This window comes from Actinia tenebrosa, unplaced genomic scaffold (assembly GCF_029948245.1).
Source record: "Actinia tenebrosa isolate PJP-AT-01 unplaced genomic scaffold, QUT_ActTen_1.0 PGA_scaffold11__36_contigs__length_13525064, whole genome shotgun sequence".
NCBI lineage: Eukaryota > Metazoa > Cnidaria > Anthozoa > Actiniaria > Actiniidae > Actinia > Actinia tenebrosa.
In genome coordinates, this window is record NW_028292571.1 from 2,046,950 (window position 1) to 2,067,626 (window position 20,677).

The following is a 20,677-nucleotide window of genomic DNA, read 5'->3' on the forward strand; positions in this document are numbered from 1 at the left end:
ATCCAGTACCACCATCTACATCATTGAATCGTGACCACCACCACTACGTGCTTAAACATCATCATCATCATCATATCATCATCTTTCACAAGTATAAATCCAGCACCACCATCTACATCATTGAATCGTGACCACCACCACTACGTGCTTAAACATCATCATCATCATCATATCATCATCTTTCACAAGTATAAATCCAGCACCACCATCTACATCATTGAATCGTGACCACCACCACTACGTGCTTAAACATCATCATCATCATCATATCATCATCTTTCACAAGTATAAATCCAGTACCACCATCTACATCATTGAATCGTGACCACCACCACTACGTGCTTAAACATCATCATCATCATCATATCATCATCTTTCACAAGTATAAATCCAGCACCACCATCTACATCATTGAATCGTGACCACCACCACTACGTGCTTAAACATCATCATCATCATCATATCATCATCTTTCACAAGTATAAATCCAGCACCACCATCTACATCATTGAATCGTGACCACCACCACTACGTGCTTAAACATCATCATCATCATCATATCATCATCTTTCACAAGTATAAATCCAGCACCACCATCTACATCATTGAATCGTGACCACCACCACTACGTGCCTAAACATCCTCATCATCATCATCATCATCATCTTTCACTAGTATAAATCCAGTACCACCATCTACATCATTGAATCGTGACCACCACCACTACGTGCCTAAACATCATCATCATCATCATCATCATCATCTTTCACAAGTATAAATCCAGCACCACTATCTACATCATTGAATCGTGACCACCACCACTACGTGCCTAAACATCATCATCATCATCATCATCATCATCTTTCACTAGTATAAATCCAGCACCACCATCTACATTACTGAATCATGACCACCACCACTACGTGCCTAAACATCATCATCATCATCATCATCATCATCACCACCTCAACAACTTCATCACCACCACCATCAACGTGAAGTCAATCATCATCGTAATCATACTAAAAACTGGCTTCTGTTTAGTTGTTTGGTTGAGGAAATATTAAAGAACGTGAATGAAAGCATACAATCGTTACCTCAAGCAAATGTGAAAGAGATTTGGAGGCTACGAATCATCAAATGTGTTGCTATCACAAGGGGGAATGACATGGAAACGTCTAAGTCTCGATCCATCTAAAGAGGACTGTGCTTCAGTCGAAGAACTATTTTTGTCTTGTATTCATCTTCGGTGCTCTATCTCCTCACGGAAGGGTAACCAACAACGTACCAGAAGGAAAATTGACACTACGCATGTTTGTTTTTTCGTCGGGCTACCTGTGGTGTGTGTAATGTGACCGAAGGAAAACAGAAAATGGAAGTCACGCAAAACCAGTGTGACTGACCGGAAAGTAGGCAGTGAGATTTTCAAAATACGGTTTATATGTCTAGTACGGTTGAGTACTATTTTTTTGTTTCGAGTCCTATTTTGCATATCTATGCTCTTCTAGTATAAAATACAGCAAGTATTACAATATGTGTATCTGTATTCAGGGAAGCATGGGTGGTGGTGCCTCACACCTCTGGTAATGATTAAACTTCACTAAACATGTTTGTATGATGGTCGTGTGTCTATCGTAGTCTAAAGTCGTGCATCGTGTGCCTAAAGTTTTGAGTGCTACGGAAATCTCCACTCATAATGAAAGAGAGAGAGAGAGAGTTTCTGTTTTCGTAAGTTAACGTTTGACATAATCATACTTGCCTTTTAATTTGAAAATAATCGGCTCCTTAACTTAGAAGTGAGCAGTGATGACACACAGGGGTAAATGATCTTACTCGGATTAGGACACGCTTTTTTAGAATTAATCTTAAATCAAAATATCAAAATATCAAGGAAAAAATAAGCATAGCTGTAAGTATATTTTACAAAAATGATTTCCGCATCCGGCCAGCGGTTGCATTATGGGGGAGGTAGGAACGTGATGGGACAATAGACCATTTGTATGTTATAGCATCATTTATCAAAATCCCTTTCTTTGTTCCCGTTTAGTAGGAGAATCCTGAAGGGGTAAAATGGGAGCTGGGAAAATGGGATTTCATGCACTGGGAATGGGATTCACAAACAAACAAAAACAATAGAAAATGGGAATGCGATTGAGATATGAGGGTCCTCTTCAAGACCCTCTGGATCCCTTGAACTGAAATGATCCTTGAATAGATGTTTAAACTTTCACCCGTCGTAATAATGAATTTAAGATAAATTGTATGCAAGCCGATATGCATAACTATAATTAAATCTTTCATGGTTAATGTAGAACCAGATGCAAGAGGTCGTAAGGGATTAATTTTTTTTATGATATTTGTACCTGATTTAGTTGGTGGGGATGGCGTTAAACGGTAACCACCAAATGAAATCCTAGATTTTGTACTTGAATATTTCTAAAGCTAAAAGTCAAATTAAATTGCATAAATGCAAGTATGTCTTAAAAAGTTTTTGCTAAACAGCGTCTTTGTGAAAAAGTCGCTAGGACACCTAGTATCGAGCATCACGACAGGTGTTCGAGCATGGCAAGGGTGTTCACCCGTATCCATCTGAGAGTAAATCAATGAAATCAGATCTCTGATTTTGACCTTGTACAGAATCTTTCTAGATCTAATATTTTTTATCTTTAGGAGGGGAAAATGTTCAAACGATTGAAAAAAAAGTTATATGCTCGTCCCAAAAGGGATTGGAAACTAATGCTACGAGCAAGCTATGGTTTTGAATTTATACTTCACTCTAGAGTGTCCAATAATTTTCTTTAGAGAGTGACAACGGCCATGACTAAAAATGCTGATGCAGGAATGGGCGTATCGCATATCGTAAATACTATAATATTCCTATGTTATGTAACAGAATTTTAAGAATGGTTTGTTTACATGAATAATGCTATTTGTATATGATTCCAGTGCAAGTCTTGGAAGGTTATTTTAGTAACCAAGACTGTTTTGACTTGGAGATCTACGACTCGTAGTTTCCTGTTTTACAAACCTTTTTCAAATAAACCTAAACACTGTACTTGTCCCTAGATACATGATGTAAAGAGAATTTCAGATTAGATTACCTGGTTATATAAGGATGAGCAATTTAACTAATTCTGTGCATTCAAAGTTGGGAGCAAGGCTAAGGTTGTAGTTCGGGTTGTACTGGGAGGTACGTAAGTTAGGACAGTGGACGAGTAACGGGAATCCCGACTGACAGCCCCCTTCGACAACCTGACTCTGCTCTAGTTTGTGACGAGGTTCAATAAAACGAGTGGCTCGAAAGACCAGAGATCCCTCGTGTTCCATAGTCTTACACCTAATTAACAGTTTATTTATAATAGTACAAGAAAATAACAAATTGCAGATTTAACAGTCTGTCTTTTGCTGTTGTTCATAAAGCTGGTTTATATAAGAGATATGCGGATGTGAATGGGAAGTCAAAAAGCGTAAAATCTAGTATCCTTTCTTTATTTAAAATTGCAGCATAATATTAGGAAATCACAGAACAAGCCTAATGGCTCACAACCATTTATTTTTACGCCCATCTGCTCAGCCTATATTATCTATCCGCTCTTTCTTAGAGGCTCTCTACTGCCTCTCAGACGTAATGAAAGTTACATTTAAAAAAGCAGCATAACCATAGGAAATCACAGAAAATCGGTGATTATTAGACGCCGTATGATTCACTCAGGTATAATTCACCAGCAGCATAATCAATCAGAAAACTATGGACACAAAATTACTTACAATTCATTATTGAAAATTAATGAAAACATATTGGGAAAGTAAAGATTCTGAAACGAATTCAACTGAAATGCTGAATTTTGCAAGACAACATTGTTCAGTTGTCTCTGTACTCTCTTGACCTTGAAAGATGAAGATCAACAGATGAATATGTCTTTGAGGACACCCATATCTACATCGCACCATCACAAAAACTGACCTAGAATTAAAAGTAACTAAGATATCAAAATAAAAAGACACCGAAAATATTTCGAAATATTCTCCCCAAAATTGTTTCATTGTATTGAAGGGGTCAGCCAAAGGAGATTTCCAGCCGGTTACCTCGTCCAGACTACAAACCCACACCAGAGGAGCCCTATGTACGTATAGGCATCAATGATATAAGGAGTCTCCGATTACCACAAATTGCAAGCTGTCTCAAGTTTCAGCTCGCAAAAGCCCTTCAAGCGACCTAGCCTGTCTGACATGAACGAACAGCTATTCCTAGCACAGCTTTTCTGGGTAAGGTTGTGTTATTCGTTGTCGTTGGGTCCCGCAATTGCCTCATCGTACGCTCCGAATGCACGCATATGGTAGAATCAACATCTGAGAGTCAGTATGGAACATCAAAGAGACAGAAAAACGCTGAATCACACTAAACCTGACCGAAATTCAAGACCAATGTGGGTATGTATCTCTTAGTAGAAAACTCTACACTTACGGCTTATTTTATTACTGCTCTTCGTTTATATACTCTATACATGAATTAGTTACATTTTTAGCGATTGCTGTAGAACGCTATTACTTTATACCGTCAAAAATACAAATATGTTGATCTAATATATATATATAAACAAGTAGGTTTGTTTAGAGGCATTTATTCCAACGACTAGAACAATAAAAGAATTATTGATTCTAATTGTAGGTAACATTTAATCGTAAGATATTTACTCATAAATACTGTCTTAGGATTGTTGACTATCGCACTCGTTAATAGCTGCTTCTCAATAGTTAGTTGATGACCGCGGAACGCCACTAGATTATCAGAATTCCTAAGGTACAATGAATATAAGGAGCCGATTGTAGTCGAGTCCAGTCTGAAATCCAATCCGACCTCTACAGAAGTGCACCATTGAATAGCACAAAAAGCCTCATGACAAACCAAATGCAGAAACTAAAACAAGAAATACCTGTACAAGCTCTACACTTGATTAATAAACCTCGGTTTGATAAAAATGGAAAAGTTGAAGAGTTTTAGTATTAGTGCGTGTCTAATCGTGACGAAAAAGGCATCATCGTCGCGTGTTACATGTAATGCTGCATTGTGTTACACATTATTGAATTGACTTATTCTTCAAGGAAGAAATCTAAAGTCTTTTCATGGCTATATATTTTCTGTTCGACATGAAGCTGTTCAAATAACAGTACTAACATTTATATTGAGTCTATACTGAATATATTATGAGATAATGTTATTAAATAGCAATTTGACTGGCTGATTGGCTGATATCACAGCATTTTATATCTTGAAGGAATATAAAACGCGCGCGCATGACTCTGTACTGTGATATAAACACCCTGGGAGCTGTAAAGCACGAAAGTAGCAAGCTTAGGAACACGAGGCGTAGCTAGTGTTTCTCTTGCTTCTTGAGTGCTCTTCAGCTCCCAGAATGTTTTATCACAGTACAGAGGCATAAGCAGTCGTTTTATAATACTTTTATAAAATATTTTTGAGCGATTTTGCGCTAGCGTGTCTCTGTCCTCTGATATAAATACGGTAGCCAACCAATCAAAAGGGGCGTTATAATTTACATATTTTGTAATCATTAACTAACTTATGAAGAGAATCATTGACTTTATCTGTTCGCATTGGAACTTCTGATATTATTTTACCCTTTTTGGTGGTACATCAGACTGCAGAGGTCTGTTAAGTCCACTTTAAAATTCGTTCAACACTGCTGTGTTTCTTGATCATTTGCTCAGGATTAGCCTCATTTCGGTGTCTAAATATTCACGAATACCATTGGTACAATAAATTTATACAAACGCTTTGAAATTCCATAGCCTTTCACTGGAACATGAAATATTGATGATGCTGTCATTGTAGAGAGTATATATATTCAGTCTATAGTTGATTATTTTGTACGCTGCGGGTAATGGGCTCCTGGTGTTACTAATCCATTCTCTCTCTTAATTCATTCCACTGATGCACTACGTACATTATTTCCCCCAAGTTCTTTTCGAATTTATGTCTTTCGTTAAAACCTTAACTTATGATCGCTCCACATAAGGGTAAGCATGGTTTGTTCCGGTTTTTGGAACTGACCAGAACTTCCCATCAGTTTGATTATCTTCGATTGCCGAATCAATCATAAAACAATGGAACAGCTGAAGTTGGATTGAGTTCGATTGAATGAATTTTTGTTCGGTATCTATCGTTCATTGCTGATCCTATCGAAATCGTATTACCAACAATTTACTAATCTAGATTTAAGTGAGACAAATGGTGAGTTTGCAATGATCGATAGAGACCTTTTTTTAACGCTTTGAACAATTATTTACATGTCTCTATCATTGCAAACTCACTGTTCGTCTCGCTTCGATGCAAAGGCACGGCTACCTTTCAAGATGTCGCAGGGAACTGTGAAGGGGAATATTGAAAATGTGCAACCTTTTGTACATATGGGCACCTTTGCTCTGCAATGGGTTTTAAAGCTATTTGAGATGATATTTTGTTGTGGTTAGTAATCTTCCAAAATAACGGAGTTTGTTTTGGGATAACAAAATTACTAAACATTTTAAATCAGTACAAGAAGCAGGAAGCTTCCTGCGATTACGATTACACTAAGTAACATGATGATCACCGCATTTGTTTTCTCAGGTTCTTGACGATGACTGCAAACGATGGAAAAAAAGCGATACCAAGACCTCTTGCTTTCCAGAAAATCAGCAGGTATTTGACTGAGGGCCATTATTGACCCCGTTAAATATTGGGAAGTTTCTTGGTTTCTTGACGCGAGAGATTAATGAGCAAAGACAAATTAACGTAGACCTTAAAGTTTTGTGATATTCTTTATTGTAGGATAGCGATTGGCTCCTTTGTATTCAGAAGATATACTCGGACTCAGTACAGAGAAAATTAAGGTAAGTTTTCTTTAGGTTGGAAGTCACTCAAATTGAGACACTTAGGATATCATTGGTACACGGAATTCGTAAGTATCAAACAGGTAGGCACTACTAATCAAAACATTCCTTTCACAGGGTAATGCTAACGTACTTCCTTTTCAGGTATCTTTCGCAACTTCTAGGTCAATCTTGAAGAGTAGAGAAATTTTTTTTACATGAAATTGGACTTACAGCTCGTAAGTCCGTTTCATGTTTTCAAACCAAATGCCATATTGCGTTACAAAATCTGTCACGCAATACGGCATTCGTGATTGCATAAACTTTTGTTGTAATCATGACATTTGCGCAAAGAAGGCTTTGCGCAAATGATTTACACCTTCCATACCATGGTAATAGATAATAGCCTTATAGCCACCTGTATGTTGTGTCCGTAATATTTTAGTGTTTAACTAGTCTTTAGTATCATATTGTTCCTTACCTTTATGGTTCTTACTAGTATTTCAATCCCCTTAGGTCATTGGACCCCCTGGACTACCAGGAACGGTTGGCGAGCCGGTAAGACTCCCTGAAGAAAAGGGGAATAGACCTTATTCATTGCGGTACAATGTTTTCCCAATTAAGACCATGTGAGTTGTGCCATATTCATGTTTCATCCCATACGCAGCCATTAAGCAAAAAAAATCAAACTCATGGGAATTGCACTTCGTCTGTAATGGGAAAACATTGTGCCATTACAAATTATGAAGTGTCGGTACAGGCGTTTGCTTGTATGCTCTGATTGTTTTTATGATTGATTTCCATTGATTTTAGGGACAATTGGGAGCCCCAGGATTAAGGGGACCAAGTGGAAGACCAGGATCTGAGGTAAGACATAGCAATATCTCTAGATACGTACGAAAAGCACTAGAACTGGGGCACATATATACTTCCACTGAGTGTGTGTATTTTTTTTAACATATGGCGGTGGGTAGACAGCGCTTGCTAGGTAAAGTATTTTAGATAGGTATGTATTGGGATTGTGATAGGTGATGGATAAAGTGGTTGATGGGTATATGGGTGGTGAGGTAGGCAGAGCATTTTAGATGGGTAGGTATTGGGATTGTGATAGGTGATGGATAAAGTGGTTGATGGGTATTTGGGTGGTGAGGTAGGCAGAGCATTTTAGATAGGTAGGTATTGGGATTGTGATAGGTGATGGATGAAGTGGTTGATGGGTATATGGGTGGTGAGGTAGGCAGAGCGTTTTAGATAGGTAGGTATTGGGATTGTGATAGGTGATGGATAAAGTGGTTGATGGGTATTTGGGTGGTGAGGTAGGCAGAGCGTTTTAGATGGGTAGGTATTGGGATTGTGATAGGTGATGGATAAAGTGGTTGATGGGTATTTGGGTGGTGAGGTAGGCAGAGCGTTTTAGATGGGTAGGTATTGGGATTGTGATAGGTGATGGATGAAGTGGTTGATGGGTATATGGGTGGTGAGGTAGGCAGAGCGTTTTAGATGGGTAGGTATTGGGTTTGTGATAGGTGATGGATAAAGTGGTTGATGGGTATTTGGGTGGTGAGGTAGGCAGAGCATTTTAGATGGGTAGGTATTGGGATTGTGATAGGTGATGGATAAAGTGGTTGATGGGTATTTGGGTGGTGAGGTAGGCAGAGCATTTTAGATGGGTAGGTATTGGGATTGTGATCGGTGATGGATAAAGTGGTTGATGGGTATTTGGGTGGTGAGGTAGGCAGATCATTTTAGATGGGTAGGTATTGGGTTTGTGATAGGTGATAGATTAGGTCGATTGGTATTTGGGTGGTTTGGTGGTTTAGTAGGTAGAGTATTGTAGATAGGTAGGTATTGGGTTGGTGATTAGTGGTAGGTAGATAACTTCTCCAGCAAGTTAAGGCCTGGGTTATGCACCAATTCTCTATCAGACCATTAAAAGATGAATTCTCTGGTGTTTCTGCTTAAAGTATAACCAGCTTTTTCAAACTTTCTCAGATTGTGGCTCTTTACAAGTTGGTTCCAATAAACGGGGAAAATTTAGGTCACGTGACCATGAAATTTACATAAAATTTACATAAAATTTCACTTCAATAGTAGGTGCTCAATTTAAGCCTTTGCTGAACGATTTCACCCTTAATTTATTTCATTTCCTAAAGTCGTTCAATTGACGTTGAGAATGGTTGGCTAAAGTTTTGTTTGTTCGTTGTTGTTTTGTATTTGGGGGCAGTAGGGTTATAAGTAAGCTTCAAAAACTCATTAATAATTCATAAGCCTATGGTCTAATTGGAGCCACCACACACGTCACGTGCATGGACCTTTATATCCGATAAAGAACTCTACACTAGTATTCTTTACAGCTGTATATAAAGAATACTAATAAGGACGACTTTATCAGAGATAAAGGTTTCTCCAAATTTAGATGAAGACTTAGAGCCTCATCAAGGTCTGTCTCACATACGATCACCGACGACCCACGAAATCTAATTGACTAGCAATCCTGTCTTGAGACTAGCATGCTGTCTTTAAAATGTGGGAGCCTTTATTGGGAATGACTGATGACATGTAGTGACGTATAAACCTCAACTGCGCATGACAGGTACATACGATTTGCTATCGATGTATAAAAGTCCATGTTCGTGACGTGTATGGTGGCTCCAGTTGAACCAAAATCTTATAAATTGTTCATGAGTTTTTGACAATGTTCAAAAAACTCGTAGATCGTGTTTTATCAGGTCTAAAAGCACTCCGCTACGCCTCATACACACATACATATTCAATCTTGTGTTACCTCATCATTTGCTTTAGTCGTTGATATTGTGATTTCACAGGGAGATAAAGGTGAACCTGGAGACAGTGGACCAACTGGACCCAATGGTCCCCCAGGCCCCCCTGGTCCACCCGGCCCTCCCAAAGTCATGGTAAGTTCAAATACTTTTTTTACAATAATTTACAAATTCCTCGCGCGCTGATTGGTTATTTTTTATCATCAATAAGAGGACAGACAGATAAATCTGACGTCAACGAGCGCGCGCTCTTTCCGCTGGTTGTTTTGATCGCTAAAAATGAGAAGTTTTTATCGTTTTTGTTATTGTAAAAAACAAATTGACATCAGATTTTTATGTGTCTGTCCTCTTATTGACAATCAATTTCGCCATCACACTGTCAAAGTAGTATGCGGATCCACTCGGTTACGCCTCGTGAATCCACACTACTTTGACAATGTGATGACGCAATTTATTGTCAATAAGAGGACAGACACATAAAAATCTGATGTCAATTTGTTAAACTTCACCTTTGTCGTATTGTATAATTTTTTTGATGGAAAAACCGGAGTACTGTACTATTTTATATGATCAACACTATCCTTTTCTTATAGACAATACCAGGACCAAAGGGGCCTGTTGTAGTACCTCAAATTAACTATGGAGGAGCTGGAGAGTTACAGAGAGTTGTAAGTAGACCATCGTTGCGAGTTAAACGGGACGAACAGACCGTAAAAGAAGGGAGAAAAAAAAAATCATTCGATAGGCTGTTTGCATGATAGCATCATTTTACTACAACTACCAAAATGCTTGGCGAATTTTCTTCCTTATTCAAATTTGCATCTCCTCATGAGAATAGTAAGACAATTGCTGCTAATTAACTGAACATAAGAAAGTGTGCAAGGGATTCTGGTAGTTGCAGTTAATGACGTCATAATACAAATGTCCTATTGGGATGGGGAGGGGTAATTACTTGGTAATTACTATGGCAGAGGAAAAAGAGAAAGAAGGCTGAAGGGATTGACAAGGGTAACACTTAATTGAAAAAAATAATTAGGGAAATTTAAATAACGTTTCTAATGAGTCGAAAGACATTAGTCAAGTACCTCTATTTCTTAGAACTTTCCACTCCTTTCCGAGTTGTTAGATACTTCCTGAAACCTATAATACGATCAAAGTTTTTGTTTAGGTAAAAATGAAGAAAGGCATTTTGGGTGATTTGTCATTCTCGTACCAAAAGCCTTCTCAGCGAAAAATCGAAGGAAAACATTCGATTTTTTGGTGACAAGAGTCTGGGTACGAGAATGGATGATTTGGGTAATGTACGAAAAACTCAAACTCCCTTACTTTAAGACAAATAACAAGATATTTTCTACTAGCTCTATAGTGAGATGGAAACCCAAATTTATCGAACCTAGAAACAACCTTTTCGCTGGTTAGGTTAGGTTAGGTTACACGAACAACGCGCTCATCACATTGGAATTGAGATTGACAGACAGACTACTAGTTTGTGAGTGGAGAGAAAACAGAGAATCTGGAAAACCAACATTTCATCATAATTTACGTTTTGTTCGTTTTGTCTTGAAAGGGAGATCCGGGACCACCAGGACGACCTGGATCAAGAGGTCCTGATGTAAGTACATCGTTAGTGGGTCTCTACCACAGTAGAGGTCTTAATATTGCTTGGGCTCGTCTATAACACAGTGTCGGATGTGGAGGCAGGTCCTTCACGCACCCTTTATCCAACAGTGTTTGGGCTTAATTATTGTTTTTGGATTCAAAAGGCCCTACGCACTCCTATTCCCGCCACTGCAATAATAGCAGACTATTAGAGGTTATACCGATTGATTGTGAGATCTTTGAAAAGTGGAATATTAATAGTTCTAACGTATTAAACCCGAGCCAAGAAAAAGAGGTTTCACTAGAACTTTTCTTCTCCAGAACGGCTTGTCATATAACATATTACACGTAATAGGACAACATGCTTTTCGATTATACTTGGCTTAAAAGTTATGCTAAAATTACAGACGAGGCCGAATCTATTTTGGCATTTCGAGGTATTATTTGATGGCGTCTAAATCTAATCATTACTTCAAATACAGTTGATAATACAGTTATATTTATGCATAATTTTTTTGGCAGGGTATCCCTGGGCCCCCAGGAGCTCGTGGAACGCCAGGAGATCGTGGACCAAATGTAAGTGTCCTAAATAAAGTTATGGAATAGGTATTATACCTAGACTAACACGAGGGCTTTGTCAAAATGAACATCCGGAATGAAAAGAGCACCTCAATATTAGTAGGGAAAAAGGAGAAATGGCATTAAATATAAAATCAAATATTTTATAAGGATTGGTATGGGAAAATGTGCTATTTTATATTGGCTGAAACTTCGACCTCTAACTAATGTTGAGCTGCTTCTTTCATTTGTAAAGTTCGTTTTCATACAACTGCTCGTTTTAAGAGAGGCAGGGTCATGTGACCTGTTTGTGCAAGTCGTCTATTAAATATGGCGTGCCCCTTCCTTTTCACTTTTTCGTTATTAATAGCCATATTATCCAGGAAGCATACACCAATTTTTTCATTTATCCTATTGCAGGGCTTACAAGGTGTGATGGGACCGCCAGGACCACCAGGACGCAACGGCGAAGATGTTAGTACCAGAAAATCGATTATTGACTCTTCAGTTTGATCATTTGAATGTCATTGCTGTAACCCGTTTTGTTTCTTAGGGTGATGCAGGAGGCCCAGGAAGAAACGGCCCACCAGGTGATCCTGGACGAAAGGTAGATTGCTGTCATTTTATTCTTAGTGTGGTTAGATAGTTGTGGTCCCTTTAAAGGTGGATCCAAGGATGTAACCTCTTTTCTATGGCAAAAGCACAAAATAAAGGACCGAATTGCCAAACTTCGTTTTATTTGCTTCTCAGTTAAAGCCTCGTGACCCTATAACTCCCTACCCCTAACAATAAAAATTCTGGATGCGCCTTTATTTTCTGACGTACATGGAAAAAAAAAATCTTACTCAGCAAAAATCTTTCTCTGCAAATACAATTACGTTTGAAGAAAATACATCAATTAAAAAACGGGGAGGGGGGAGGGGGGAGGGCGGCCCCGTGGGCCCGGCCCTTAATCCACCTCTGCTTAATGACAAATAATTCTAAGTCTAAAAAAACTACTTTAGGGACCTCGTGGTGATCGAGGCAAAGCTGGATCAGAAGGAAAGAGAGGACATCAAGGAAGATCAGGACGCACTGGAACTAAAGGAGATCGAGGAGTTGATGGAGAGAAGGTACATATTTATACTTAGGGTAGTAAATACCATAAGACAGGAGTCACGTGCTTGTCGATAAAGAGATCAACGATCAATAGTAACATTAGATATCTTTATGAAAGAAGTTGGTCTTATTTCTTTCTTTCTTTGTGGTTGTCTTTTTAATTATATTCTTATTACCTTTCAGGGAGCGGTTGGAGATACCGGACTGAATGGAATAGATGGCGTCGATGTAAGTTTCCATCGACTCCATCATTTCTTCTTATGCAAGAAATATGAAGTGTAGTTTTGAATTATAAATGCTATACTTTGATATTTGTAACGCGCATGTTTGATATGCATATGCTTATAGATCAGATTAGTATTTTGAAGTTGATTTTTGCGGAGGGAGGAAAACTCTCGAAGCACAGGAGAGAACCAACAAACAACTCTACTTACGAAACGACGAGTCCGAGGAGGTCGTATTGGTGAGAGGCGAGTGCTCTCACCGCTAGGCCACCCATGCCTCCCATAAAATAATAATAATATTTCCTCAAAATGTTCTTTTCTAGGGTGAGCGTGGAATGCGCGGGGTTCCAGGACCTATTGGAGATCCAGGACCAGTGGTAAGTAGCTTTTTAGTGGTGACGTAATCTCCTTCCCATTTGGATATCCTATCAACATCATGTTGGTTTGTTTGCATTTAGGGTTTTCAAGGAGGAAGAGGTAATGCAGGACTTTTTGGATCTCAGGTATTGAATATCCGTGTTATTTTCCACCAAATGACAAACATTGTCTTTGTTCCTATTGCTTTCTTGTCCCTCCTTCTCCCTCCCTAAACGAGTTATTGTGGGGAGTCTATGCAAATGTTTTACTCACTCACTCGCTCACTAAAGTTTTAGCAAAACCTTCACACTTGTCTTTCTCTATTTTCCATTATTACCTCTCCACCATGTTTCCTATACTTTCCTTTCCTTTTTTGCCCTTTATTCTTACCACCTTCCCTTCCCTCTCTTCCTTTCCCTCGCTCTTCTTCCCTCCTTCCTATTTAAATACATGTCTCGGACGATCACTCACTCATTAACTCATTCATTAGGGTAACCCTGGACAAGCTGGCCCAGCGGGACCATCTGGACCTAGAGGACCCAAAGGAGCTCCTGGACGTGCCGGCTCAACAGGCCCTTTGGGTTACGCCGGCGAAACAGGAACAACTGGTCCAATTGGACCCAAGGGAACGACAGGTGCCAATGGTCAAAATGGTAATCAAGGAGAGCCAGGACCTAAAGGAGCATCGGTAACGTATTCTACTTGTTAAACTAAATATACTAACTTCCCAGACTTTCTTGCTCTCCTACTTTGGTATTTTCTCATCAAACATTGTATAAAATTTATTCTAGGGAGATTTAGGTGCCGCAGGAGAACAAGGACCAACAGGAGAAGTGGGAACCAGAGTAAGTGATATTTCAATTCTTGTGATGCAGATGATGAAGATAACACGAGTCAGAGGAAATTAGGCTTAGATTTGGCCCCACTACGTTGGGCATGGGAGAAGAAAGGAAAAGGGATAAAGCCCATTCTCTTCTCCTTTCCTATTATTTTCTTTTCCTCCAACGATACTGGTGACTGCCTAGTTTGGTTCATGAACTCGTTCCACAAAATCTCGCATTTTTATTGTTCGTTAACTGGATTTTTTAATATTTTTGTTCAAAAATTCAAACTGTAATTTTCCTGACGAATCCGATACTTGGGCAGTGCCGTGACAATAACCATCTCGCAAAATAATCGGGAATACCCTAGTGGTGTTTATAGGAGCTGAAAATACCCCTAAGCCACCGTCAATTGTAATCTAGGATTATCGGCCTCAATTGATGGCTTAGCAGTCGAATTACATCTCTTAATCAATCATTTGTCGAATTCAGGGCATGGCAGGTGACCCCGGCAACCGTGGAGAACGTGGTAGTAGGGTAAGTTTGTAGTATACAGCATAAGTCAAAGTGTTGGTATCCATGTATAATTGTATTCAAGCTTTCTTATTCAAGTATTTTTAACATTTGCAATTTTTTGGTCAACTGTTAGGGTGATATCGGCAAAAATGGTGCCGCAGGAGAAACTGGCAATAAAGGTGGCCCGGTAAGATGAATGGCCTCATGAGTGTCAAATAGACATATTGTTTTCACTTGTAGTATGCAAAGGTTAAATGTATGCCTATTGTCGTAGGGAAAACCTGGAGTCAAAGGAGCGCGTGGACAACCAGGGCCAGTTGGAAAACGAGTAAGTAAAGCATGGTTTAATGAAATATGGACCTCGTATTCAAAGCCCATTCAGTGGATCCTTTCGTAAAGTTCTCTCTATAAGTTATATACCGTTCATTTCAGGTTTGCAAATGGGTGGCCTGAAAAAATCAAGATCACGCCCTTCTAATCCTAACACCTACCATGAATAAGTAAAGCCCCTTAGTAAGATGTAATCTCGATCTTCTGTGATAATCTGTTTTTGATTTATAGGGAGCGCCCGGTGACAGTGGACAAGCTGGTGCACCAGGATCAACAGGAAAACGAGTAAGAAGGAAGGAGGGAAGGAAGAAGGAAAGAAAGAAAGAAAGAAAGAAAGAAAGAAAGAAAGAAAGAAAGAAAGAAAGAAAGAAAGAAAGAAAGAAAGAAAGACAAAAAGCAAAATTTTCACTTTATAGTACAAACGAAATATGAAGATTTCTCCTCAGAATGAATTAGACTTTAAAAGTTGAAGGGAGGAAAACCGGACTGAAAACCCGGAGAAAAACCCCGAAGAAAGGAAGAAATTAAGAATGAAAGGATGCGTAAACTTTAACTGACTTCTTCAATTAGGGGCGGAACCAGTCCTAACTATCAGTCTTCATTATAGGGTATGACAGGAGCACAAGGTTTTATGGGCCCAACCGGCGCTAAAGGAGCAAAGGTATACCATCATCAAACTGATAAAATATCTTTATTCTTCTTATGCGATAAAAATTTATACACACATACTTATCGCTACTTACTTTTTCAGGGAGGAGTTGGAGGCGATGGAAAGCGTGGAGCAGAAGGCAACAAGGGAGACCCTGTAAGTATAATAGAAACTTATTGTTATACTTTGATAGAAAAAGTTAAGAAGAAATATAGTGGTCTTTACCCTCTCCGCTTTAAATGTACTCACTAACATACTAATTACCAATTGGTCATCGAGCCCAAATGAACTATTGACTCATAGGTCATGTGGGCGCGAGAGGACTTATTGTTGTCATATCCAAATAGTGGTCAAAGATATAGATGTAAACAAGTTTTAAATTAAAGTCGAATTTAATGTTTTGGTTTTCAAAGCCGATACTTTTCGATACTAGTAGGCTTAACTTATAGCCCAATAGTAGCTCATCCAATCAGAACACACCATTGATGATAGATCACTCGTTGGATTTGACTAAACTATTTTTACAATCTAATCGATATTAGGTTTCAAATCTAAGATATTTTGTCCTGAGGAGTTCAATAAATTTGGACTTTTCTTATTTCAAACTAGTATGCGATATTTGAAGAACGTTTTAAATTTTATTTCACTTTTATAGCGTTATCATTATCTCAAGAATGTAAGACGACAAATTTTTAGTTTTCAAAATATGTAAACCTATAGATACCTAGTGTAAGGACCCGACCTGATTCAGCGTACGACCAGTTCAAATATTCAGTTTATTCTGTAGTGAATTCCTTAAATTACAATAGTGTCAATGAAAGCTAATATTACTAAATACGATAAGCTTACAAACAGGTGAAGGTCGTCCAAAAAGAGAAAAGTAATCTAGCTAGATTCTATCGAATATAAAGTTGCTCACACACTCACCACCCCAGGCAAAGTCACTCTGTGCCAAGAACTTACAAATCTAATTTGTGCATGTTAATGCTCCCAAAGGGGAAAGGAAAACGGATAAATGAATCTAAAGAATGCTACTAACACATACACACACACACACATAAACAAAGAAAAGAAAAATATTGTTGAGTAGCCTCAACACCTAGATTAGGAATAATTTGTATCAATCTAATTTTAGACTTGAATACAGCGTTTCTCGCTCTGTGATTGGTCGAGCGCCCATTGATTCTGAGACGATAATCACTGCTCGAGCGGTGACTTGACCTATGACGATGCTTGAATTATCTCAATAATGTTCTTATGTTCCACCAACTTAGGGCGAAACCGGTGAGCCTGGTGGTGTTGGCCAGACCGGAGAACAAGGTGCACGTGGACGAGTTGGTGTTGCCGGACGTGATGGAGGGCCAGGCTTACCCGTAAGATATCAACTATTGGACTGTCATTGAATTATCAGTTTTATTAGTCACTTATTTTGTTGTTATTTTGTTCTGATTAGGGAAAACCCGGAGACGATGGCAGAGAAGGCGAGAACGGATCACCGGTAATATACGAAAAAAATTAGATTTCATATCACTATAAGGGTTGTTGTTGAGATCGTTGCTGTTGTTAATTTGCGTTGTTATTATCATTATTTGGGTTATAATTGTTATTGTTGTTCTTGTTCTTGTTGTTGTTGTTGTTCTTGTTGCTGTTATCGTTATAAATATTATTCCCGTACTTTCTTCATCAGTGCTTTTGTTTTTTTGTTTCTGGTAGTCATGGTAAGACATGGGCAATACACGCGGAATCTTTAGTATACTCGGAGAGAATAAACATTTACTCACTCAAACTCTTCTATAAATTCTTAGAAATGCACGCATGCGCAAACGTATTTCTCTAGTGTTAGTGGTGGTATTATTGTGCAACGCAAGAAATATATCATGAAATTTTTTTCCCCTCTTCTAGGGAGAACGTGGACCCTCTGGACAAACCGGCCTTACTGGGAAAAAAGGCGCTAGAGTAAGTTTTGATATTTTTAACTTTAATAATTTCTGGAAGGCAAGAGAATAAAGATGTTTCTTTTTAATCGTTTTTTTCATTGTTGTTCGTCTACGTAACAGGGCCAAGCTGGTAAAAACGGTGTGATTGGAAGAAGTGGACCAGCTGGCATCAAGGTATTCAACTCTTACGCAGTAATGAATACTTGAAACTTGAAATAAATATAAAAAAAAGATACTGAGTTTACGGCATGCTCTTATTGGTACCAGGATTGATGGCATTATTTAAACCAATTAAGAGCAAAAATCTCATCCATTTGATAATCTGTCACGAAGGCGGAAAAGGCGCCTAATTCAAATAAGAGGGAACAAAGAGAAAACGGTACCACAGATAAGCCAATAACCGCTCTACTTTTGATTCAGAACCACTATCAATATAGGATTACAATAATTTCACACACACCAAAAAATGCCCAATCCGTATTTCCCATTTTTCCCTACTATTTGATGATTTTTTTGATATTGCTTACATTTGTTTAATTCTAGGGTCAACAAGGAATAATTGGAGAAAGAGGATTACCTGGTGGACCTGGAGGGCCGGTAAGTCAAGCCCAGAGGCCATAGCTATCCCTCAAATGGACTACTTGGATGATACAGCGGCCATCTTGGATTGCAAGGCATTGTGGGGCGTCCAGGGGGCAAACAATAGTGTTACAGGAATGACGTTAATTGATATTAACAGCTCACCACAAGAGAATGCTACAAAAGATAACCTATTATATCGATCACCTTGCCCCATAAAAAAGACAAGGACACTATGAAAGTCTATATTTTCCGTTATCTTTGTTTCGTTTTGCCCACTTGGAAGATGGTCGCCGTATCGTCGATGTAGTCTATTAACGACATCCGTCACATGAGACAGACAATTCTTGTATTCATTCCGTTGTATTCTGTGATTCGTTGATCATATTTGATTCGGATTTTGTCTCTTTTTATTACGTTAGGGACTTGCTGGTGCGTTGGGAGAAACCGGTCCAGGAGGAGATCCAGGAGATCCGGTAAACATTACCGACTTTTAATTTAACCATAACTGTTTTATGATTATGAATGCTAAAATATAAAAGCTGCAGTGTCTGTTGATGATAAGGTTGTTATTGGAATTGGACTTGCTTTTTGTTATTACTTTCTTTGCCTTGTTGAGCTGACCGTCTTTGTCACTAGCTTATTTCAGTTTATTGTAATATTCTTACAAAGCTTTGTTTTGCAGGGTCCAGTTGGAAAGAACGGAAAGCCTGGACCTTCAGGTTTATCGGGCAAAGATGTAAGTACTGCATTTGAAAATTCATACTTAGGGAGGCTTTTAATCGGAAATTTGTTGACAAAATCACATTTAAATTACTGCTGAACCCACCTCCATCTATATAGGACGCCTGACTCTCCCTCTCGAGGTTGCCTCGCCTATAATGTTCTAAAACTTCATACTCTCCCAAACGGATACTTTCTCCTCACCACCGAGCTTCCCCATCCCCCACCCCGAACCTCGATATGCCAGTGTCCTAATGAAAATAATCTTATTTATTGACAACATTGACCGGCCGAATGCCCACCTATCCCACTGAGGTTCCCCACTTCCTATCACGAACCCCGATCCGCCAGTGCCCTAATGAATGAAACCCTATAAAGTGAAAATACTGATCTAAGAACCGGTCCACGATAGGCCAGATGCCCAACTACCTTTATTTCAGTGTCCAGCTGGGGGCCATCCGAGACTATTCGATATTAAAAACAAATTACCGTCCAGACTCATAAAATCATAATCCTATTGACATTTTCTTATTTCGGTAGGGAGCCAAGGGTAACAGCGGTGCAAACGGCCAACCTGGACGTAGAGTAAGTCAGTTCGTGCTCTTCAAATATAAACAAGCATGCTTTGGGAATTCAGTTACGAGGAAATACTGCATATATGTGGTCATTCCCAGTACTTGTGACGTCTTTAGGGCTTTTAAGTTGTGACGTATTTCCGGGTTTAATCACACAAAAGATCGCTAGAATCTTGCCACAACTTATTCCCAGGATTTATTTTCTACCTTCAACAATTAGATATATGAACAGAAAATCCTGCTATGAAGAAACAAAATCAGAAAAATGTCTGCGGAAGTAATTGTTAATTTGGACCCGGAAGTCCTTTTTCGTTCGAATTACGTCACACTTAACTCTATGACTGTTTTCTTTTGTTGGTATCCGGACACGTGATGCCATGTTTTTATTTGTGTCTTATAGGGCTTAGATGGCAAGACTGGTGACAGGGGAGAGGGTGGTGACATGGTAAGTACACATACATTTAAAAAAAATTTTCCTTGAAAATTATCAAGTGAGGAGATCACATTCTAGCTACATAGTTATTCGACTCCATAAACAACATCTGTTTTTGCTCGAAAATAAAGAAAGTGTTCTTCCCGTATTTGTTTAACATATTTCAGAATTTACTTATGTTAATGTGGCAGCTAACCACCATTTTAACCCAAATAATCTTAGGGGCGTAGTGAAGTATCGATTATAGAAGAAGGGGGAGGGGGGCAATGTACCATTTTACCGCCAAATCCAGAGGAATCCCGCATGATTCAATTAATTGTTGGTGTCGAAAGCAAATTTTTGGGGGACACGTGCCCCCACCGCTCCGTACGCTAGTGCAGATAATTACTTAGTGCCTTTCATTGAATTCAATGGAAACGCATTTTATGATTTCGTGGATTCTCTAGGGTGTTCCTGGACGTAATGGCGAGCGTGGTATCGAAGGTCGGCAAGGAATAAGGGTAAGAAACATGCTTCAAATTCACAAAAATCTTTTGGTGATTCTGATTTTCTTCATTTCATTTCAAGGGCGTCCCTGGAGCCCCTGGCACAATCGGTAGCGATGGACCTCCAGGCACATCGGTGGGTATCA

General features: G+C 38.9%; 1 protein-coding gene and 1 long non-coding RNA gene across 2 annotated transcripts in view; both read left to right on the top strand.

Moving 5' to 3' along the window:
- LOC116295454 (uncharacterized) overlaps positions 1 to 20,677 on the top strand; it is a 55,158-nt gene that overhangs the window by 19,869 nt on the left and 14,612 nt on the right. Inside the window, exons 5-35 of the mRNA XM_031703265.2 lie at positions 7,384 to 7,425; positions 7,681 to 7,734; positions 9,693 to 9,782; positions 10,241 to 10,315; positions 11,215 to 11,259; positions 11,769 to 11,822; positions 12,225 to 12,278; positions 12,358 to 12,411; positions 12,809 to 12,916; positions 13,086 to 13,130; positions 13,450 to 13,503; positions 13,585 to 13,629; positions 13,974 to 14,171; positions 14,275 to 14,328; positions 14,797 to 14,841; positions 14,954 to 15,007; positions 15,095 to 15,148; positions 15,382 to 15,435; positions 15,758 to 15,811; positions 15,902 to 15,955; positions 17,074 to 17,172; positions 17,253 to 17,297; positions 17,702 to 17,755; positions 17,857 to 17,910; positions 18,280 to 18,333; positions 18,738 to 18,791; positions 19,001 to 19,054; positions 19,579 to 19,623; positions 20,014 to 20,058; positions 20,493 to 20,546; positions 20,614 to 20,667. Coding sequence (XP_031559125.1) covers positions 7,384 to 7,425; positions 7,681 to 7,734; positions 9,693 to 9,782; positions 10,241 to 10,315; positions 11,215 to 11,259; positions 11,769 to 11,822; positions 12,225 to 12,278; positions 12,358 to 12,411; positions 12,809 to 12,916; positions 13,086 to 13,130; positions 13,450 to 13,503; positions 13,585 to 13,629; positions 13,974 to 14,171; positions 14,275 to 14,328; positions 14,797 to 14,841; positions 14,954 to 15,007; positions 15,095 to 15,148; positions 15,382 to 15,435; positions 15,758 to 15,811; positions 15,902 to 15,955; positions 17,074 to 17,172; positions 17,253 to 17,297; positions 17,702 to 17,755; positions 17,857 to 17,910; positions 18,280 to 18,333; positions 18,738 to 18,791; positions 19,001 to 19,054; positions 19,579 to 19,623; positions 20,014 to 20,058; positions 20,493 to 20,546; positions 20,614 to 20,667 — 1,899 coding nt within the window. The remainder of the gene's footprint in view (positions 1 to 7,383; positions 7,426 to 7,680; positions 7,735 to 9,692; positions 9,783 to 10,240; positions 10,316 to 11,214; positions 11,260 to 11,768; positions 11,823 to 12,224; positions 12,279 to 12,357; positions 12,412 to 12,808; positions 12,917 to 13,085; positions 13,131 to 13,449; positions 13,504 to 13,584; positions 13,630 to 13,973; positions 14,172 to 14,274; positions 14,329 to 14,796; positions 14,842 to 14,953; positions 15,008 to 15,094; positions 15,149 to 15,381; positions 15,436 to 15,757; positions 15,812 to 15,901; positions 15,956 to 17,073; positions 17,173 to 17,252; positions 17,298 to 17,701; positions 17,756 to 17,856; positions 17,911 to 18,279; positions 18,334 to 18,737; positions 18,792 to 19,000; positions 19,055 to 19,578; positions 19,624 to 20,013; positions 20,059 to 20,492; positions 20,547 to 20,613; positions 20,668 to 20,677) is intronic.
- Positions 4,226 to 7,377, top strand: LOC116295456 (uncharacterized). The gene is made up of 3 exons (XR_004197020.2): positions 4,226 to 4,431; positions 6,626 to 6,697; positions 6,827 to 7,377. It is a non-coding gene; the product is annotated as an uncharacterized LOC116295456 (long non-coding RNA).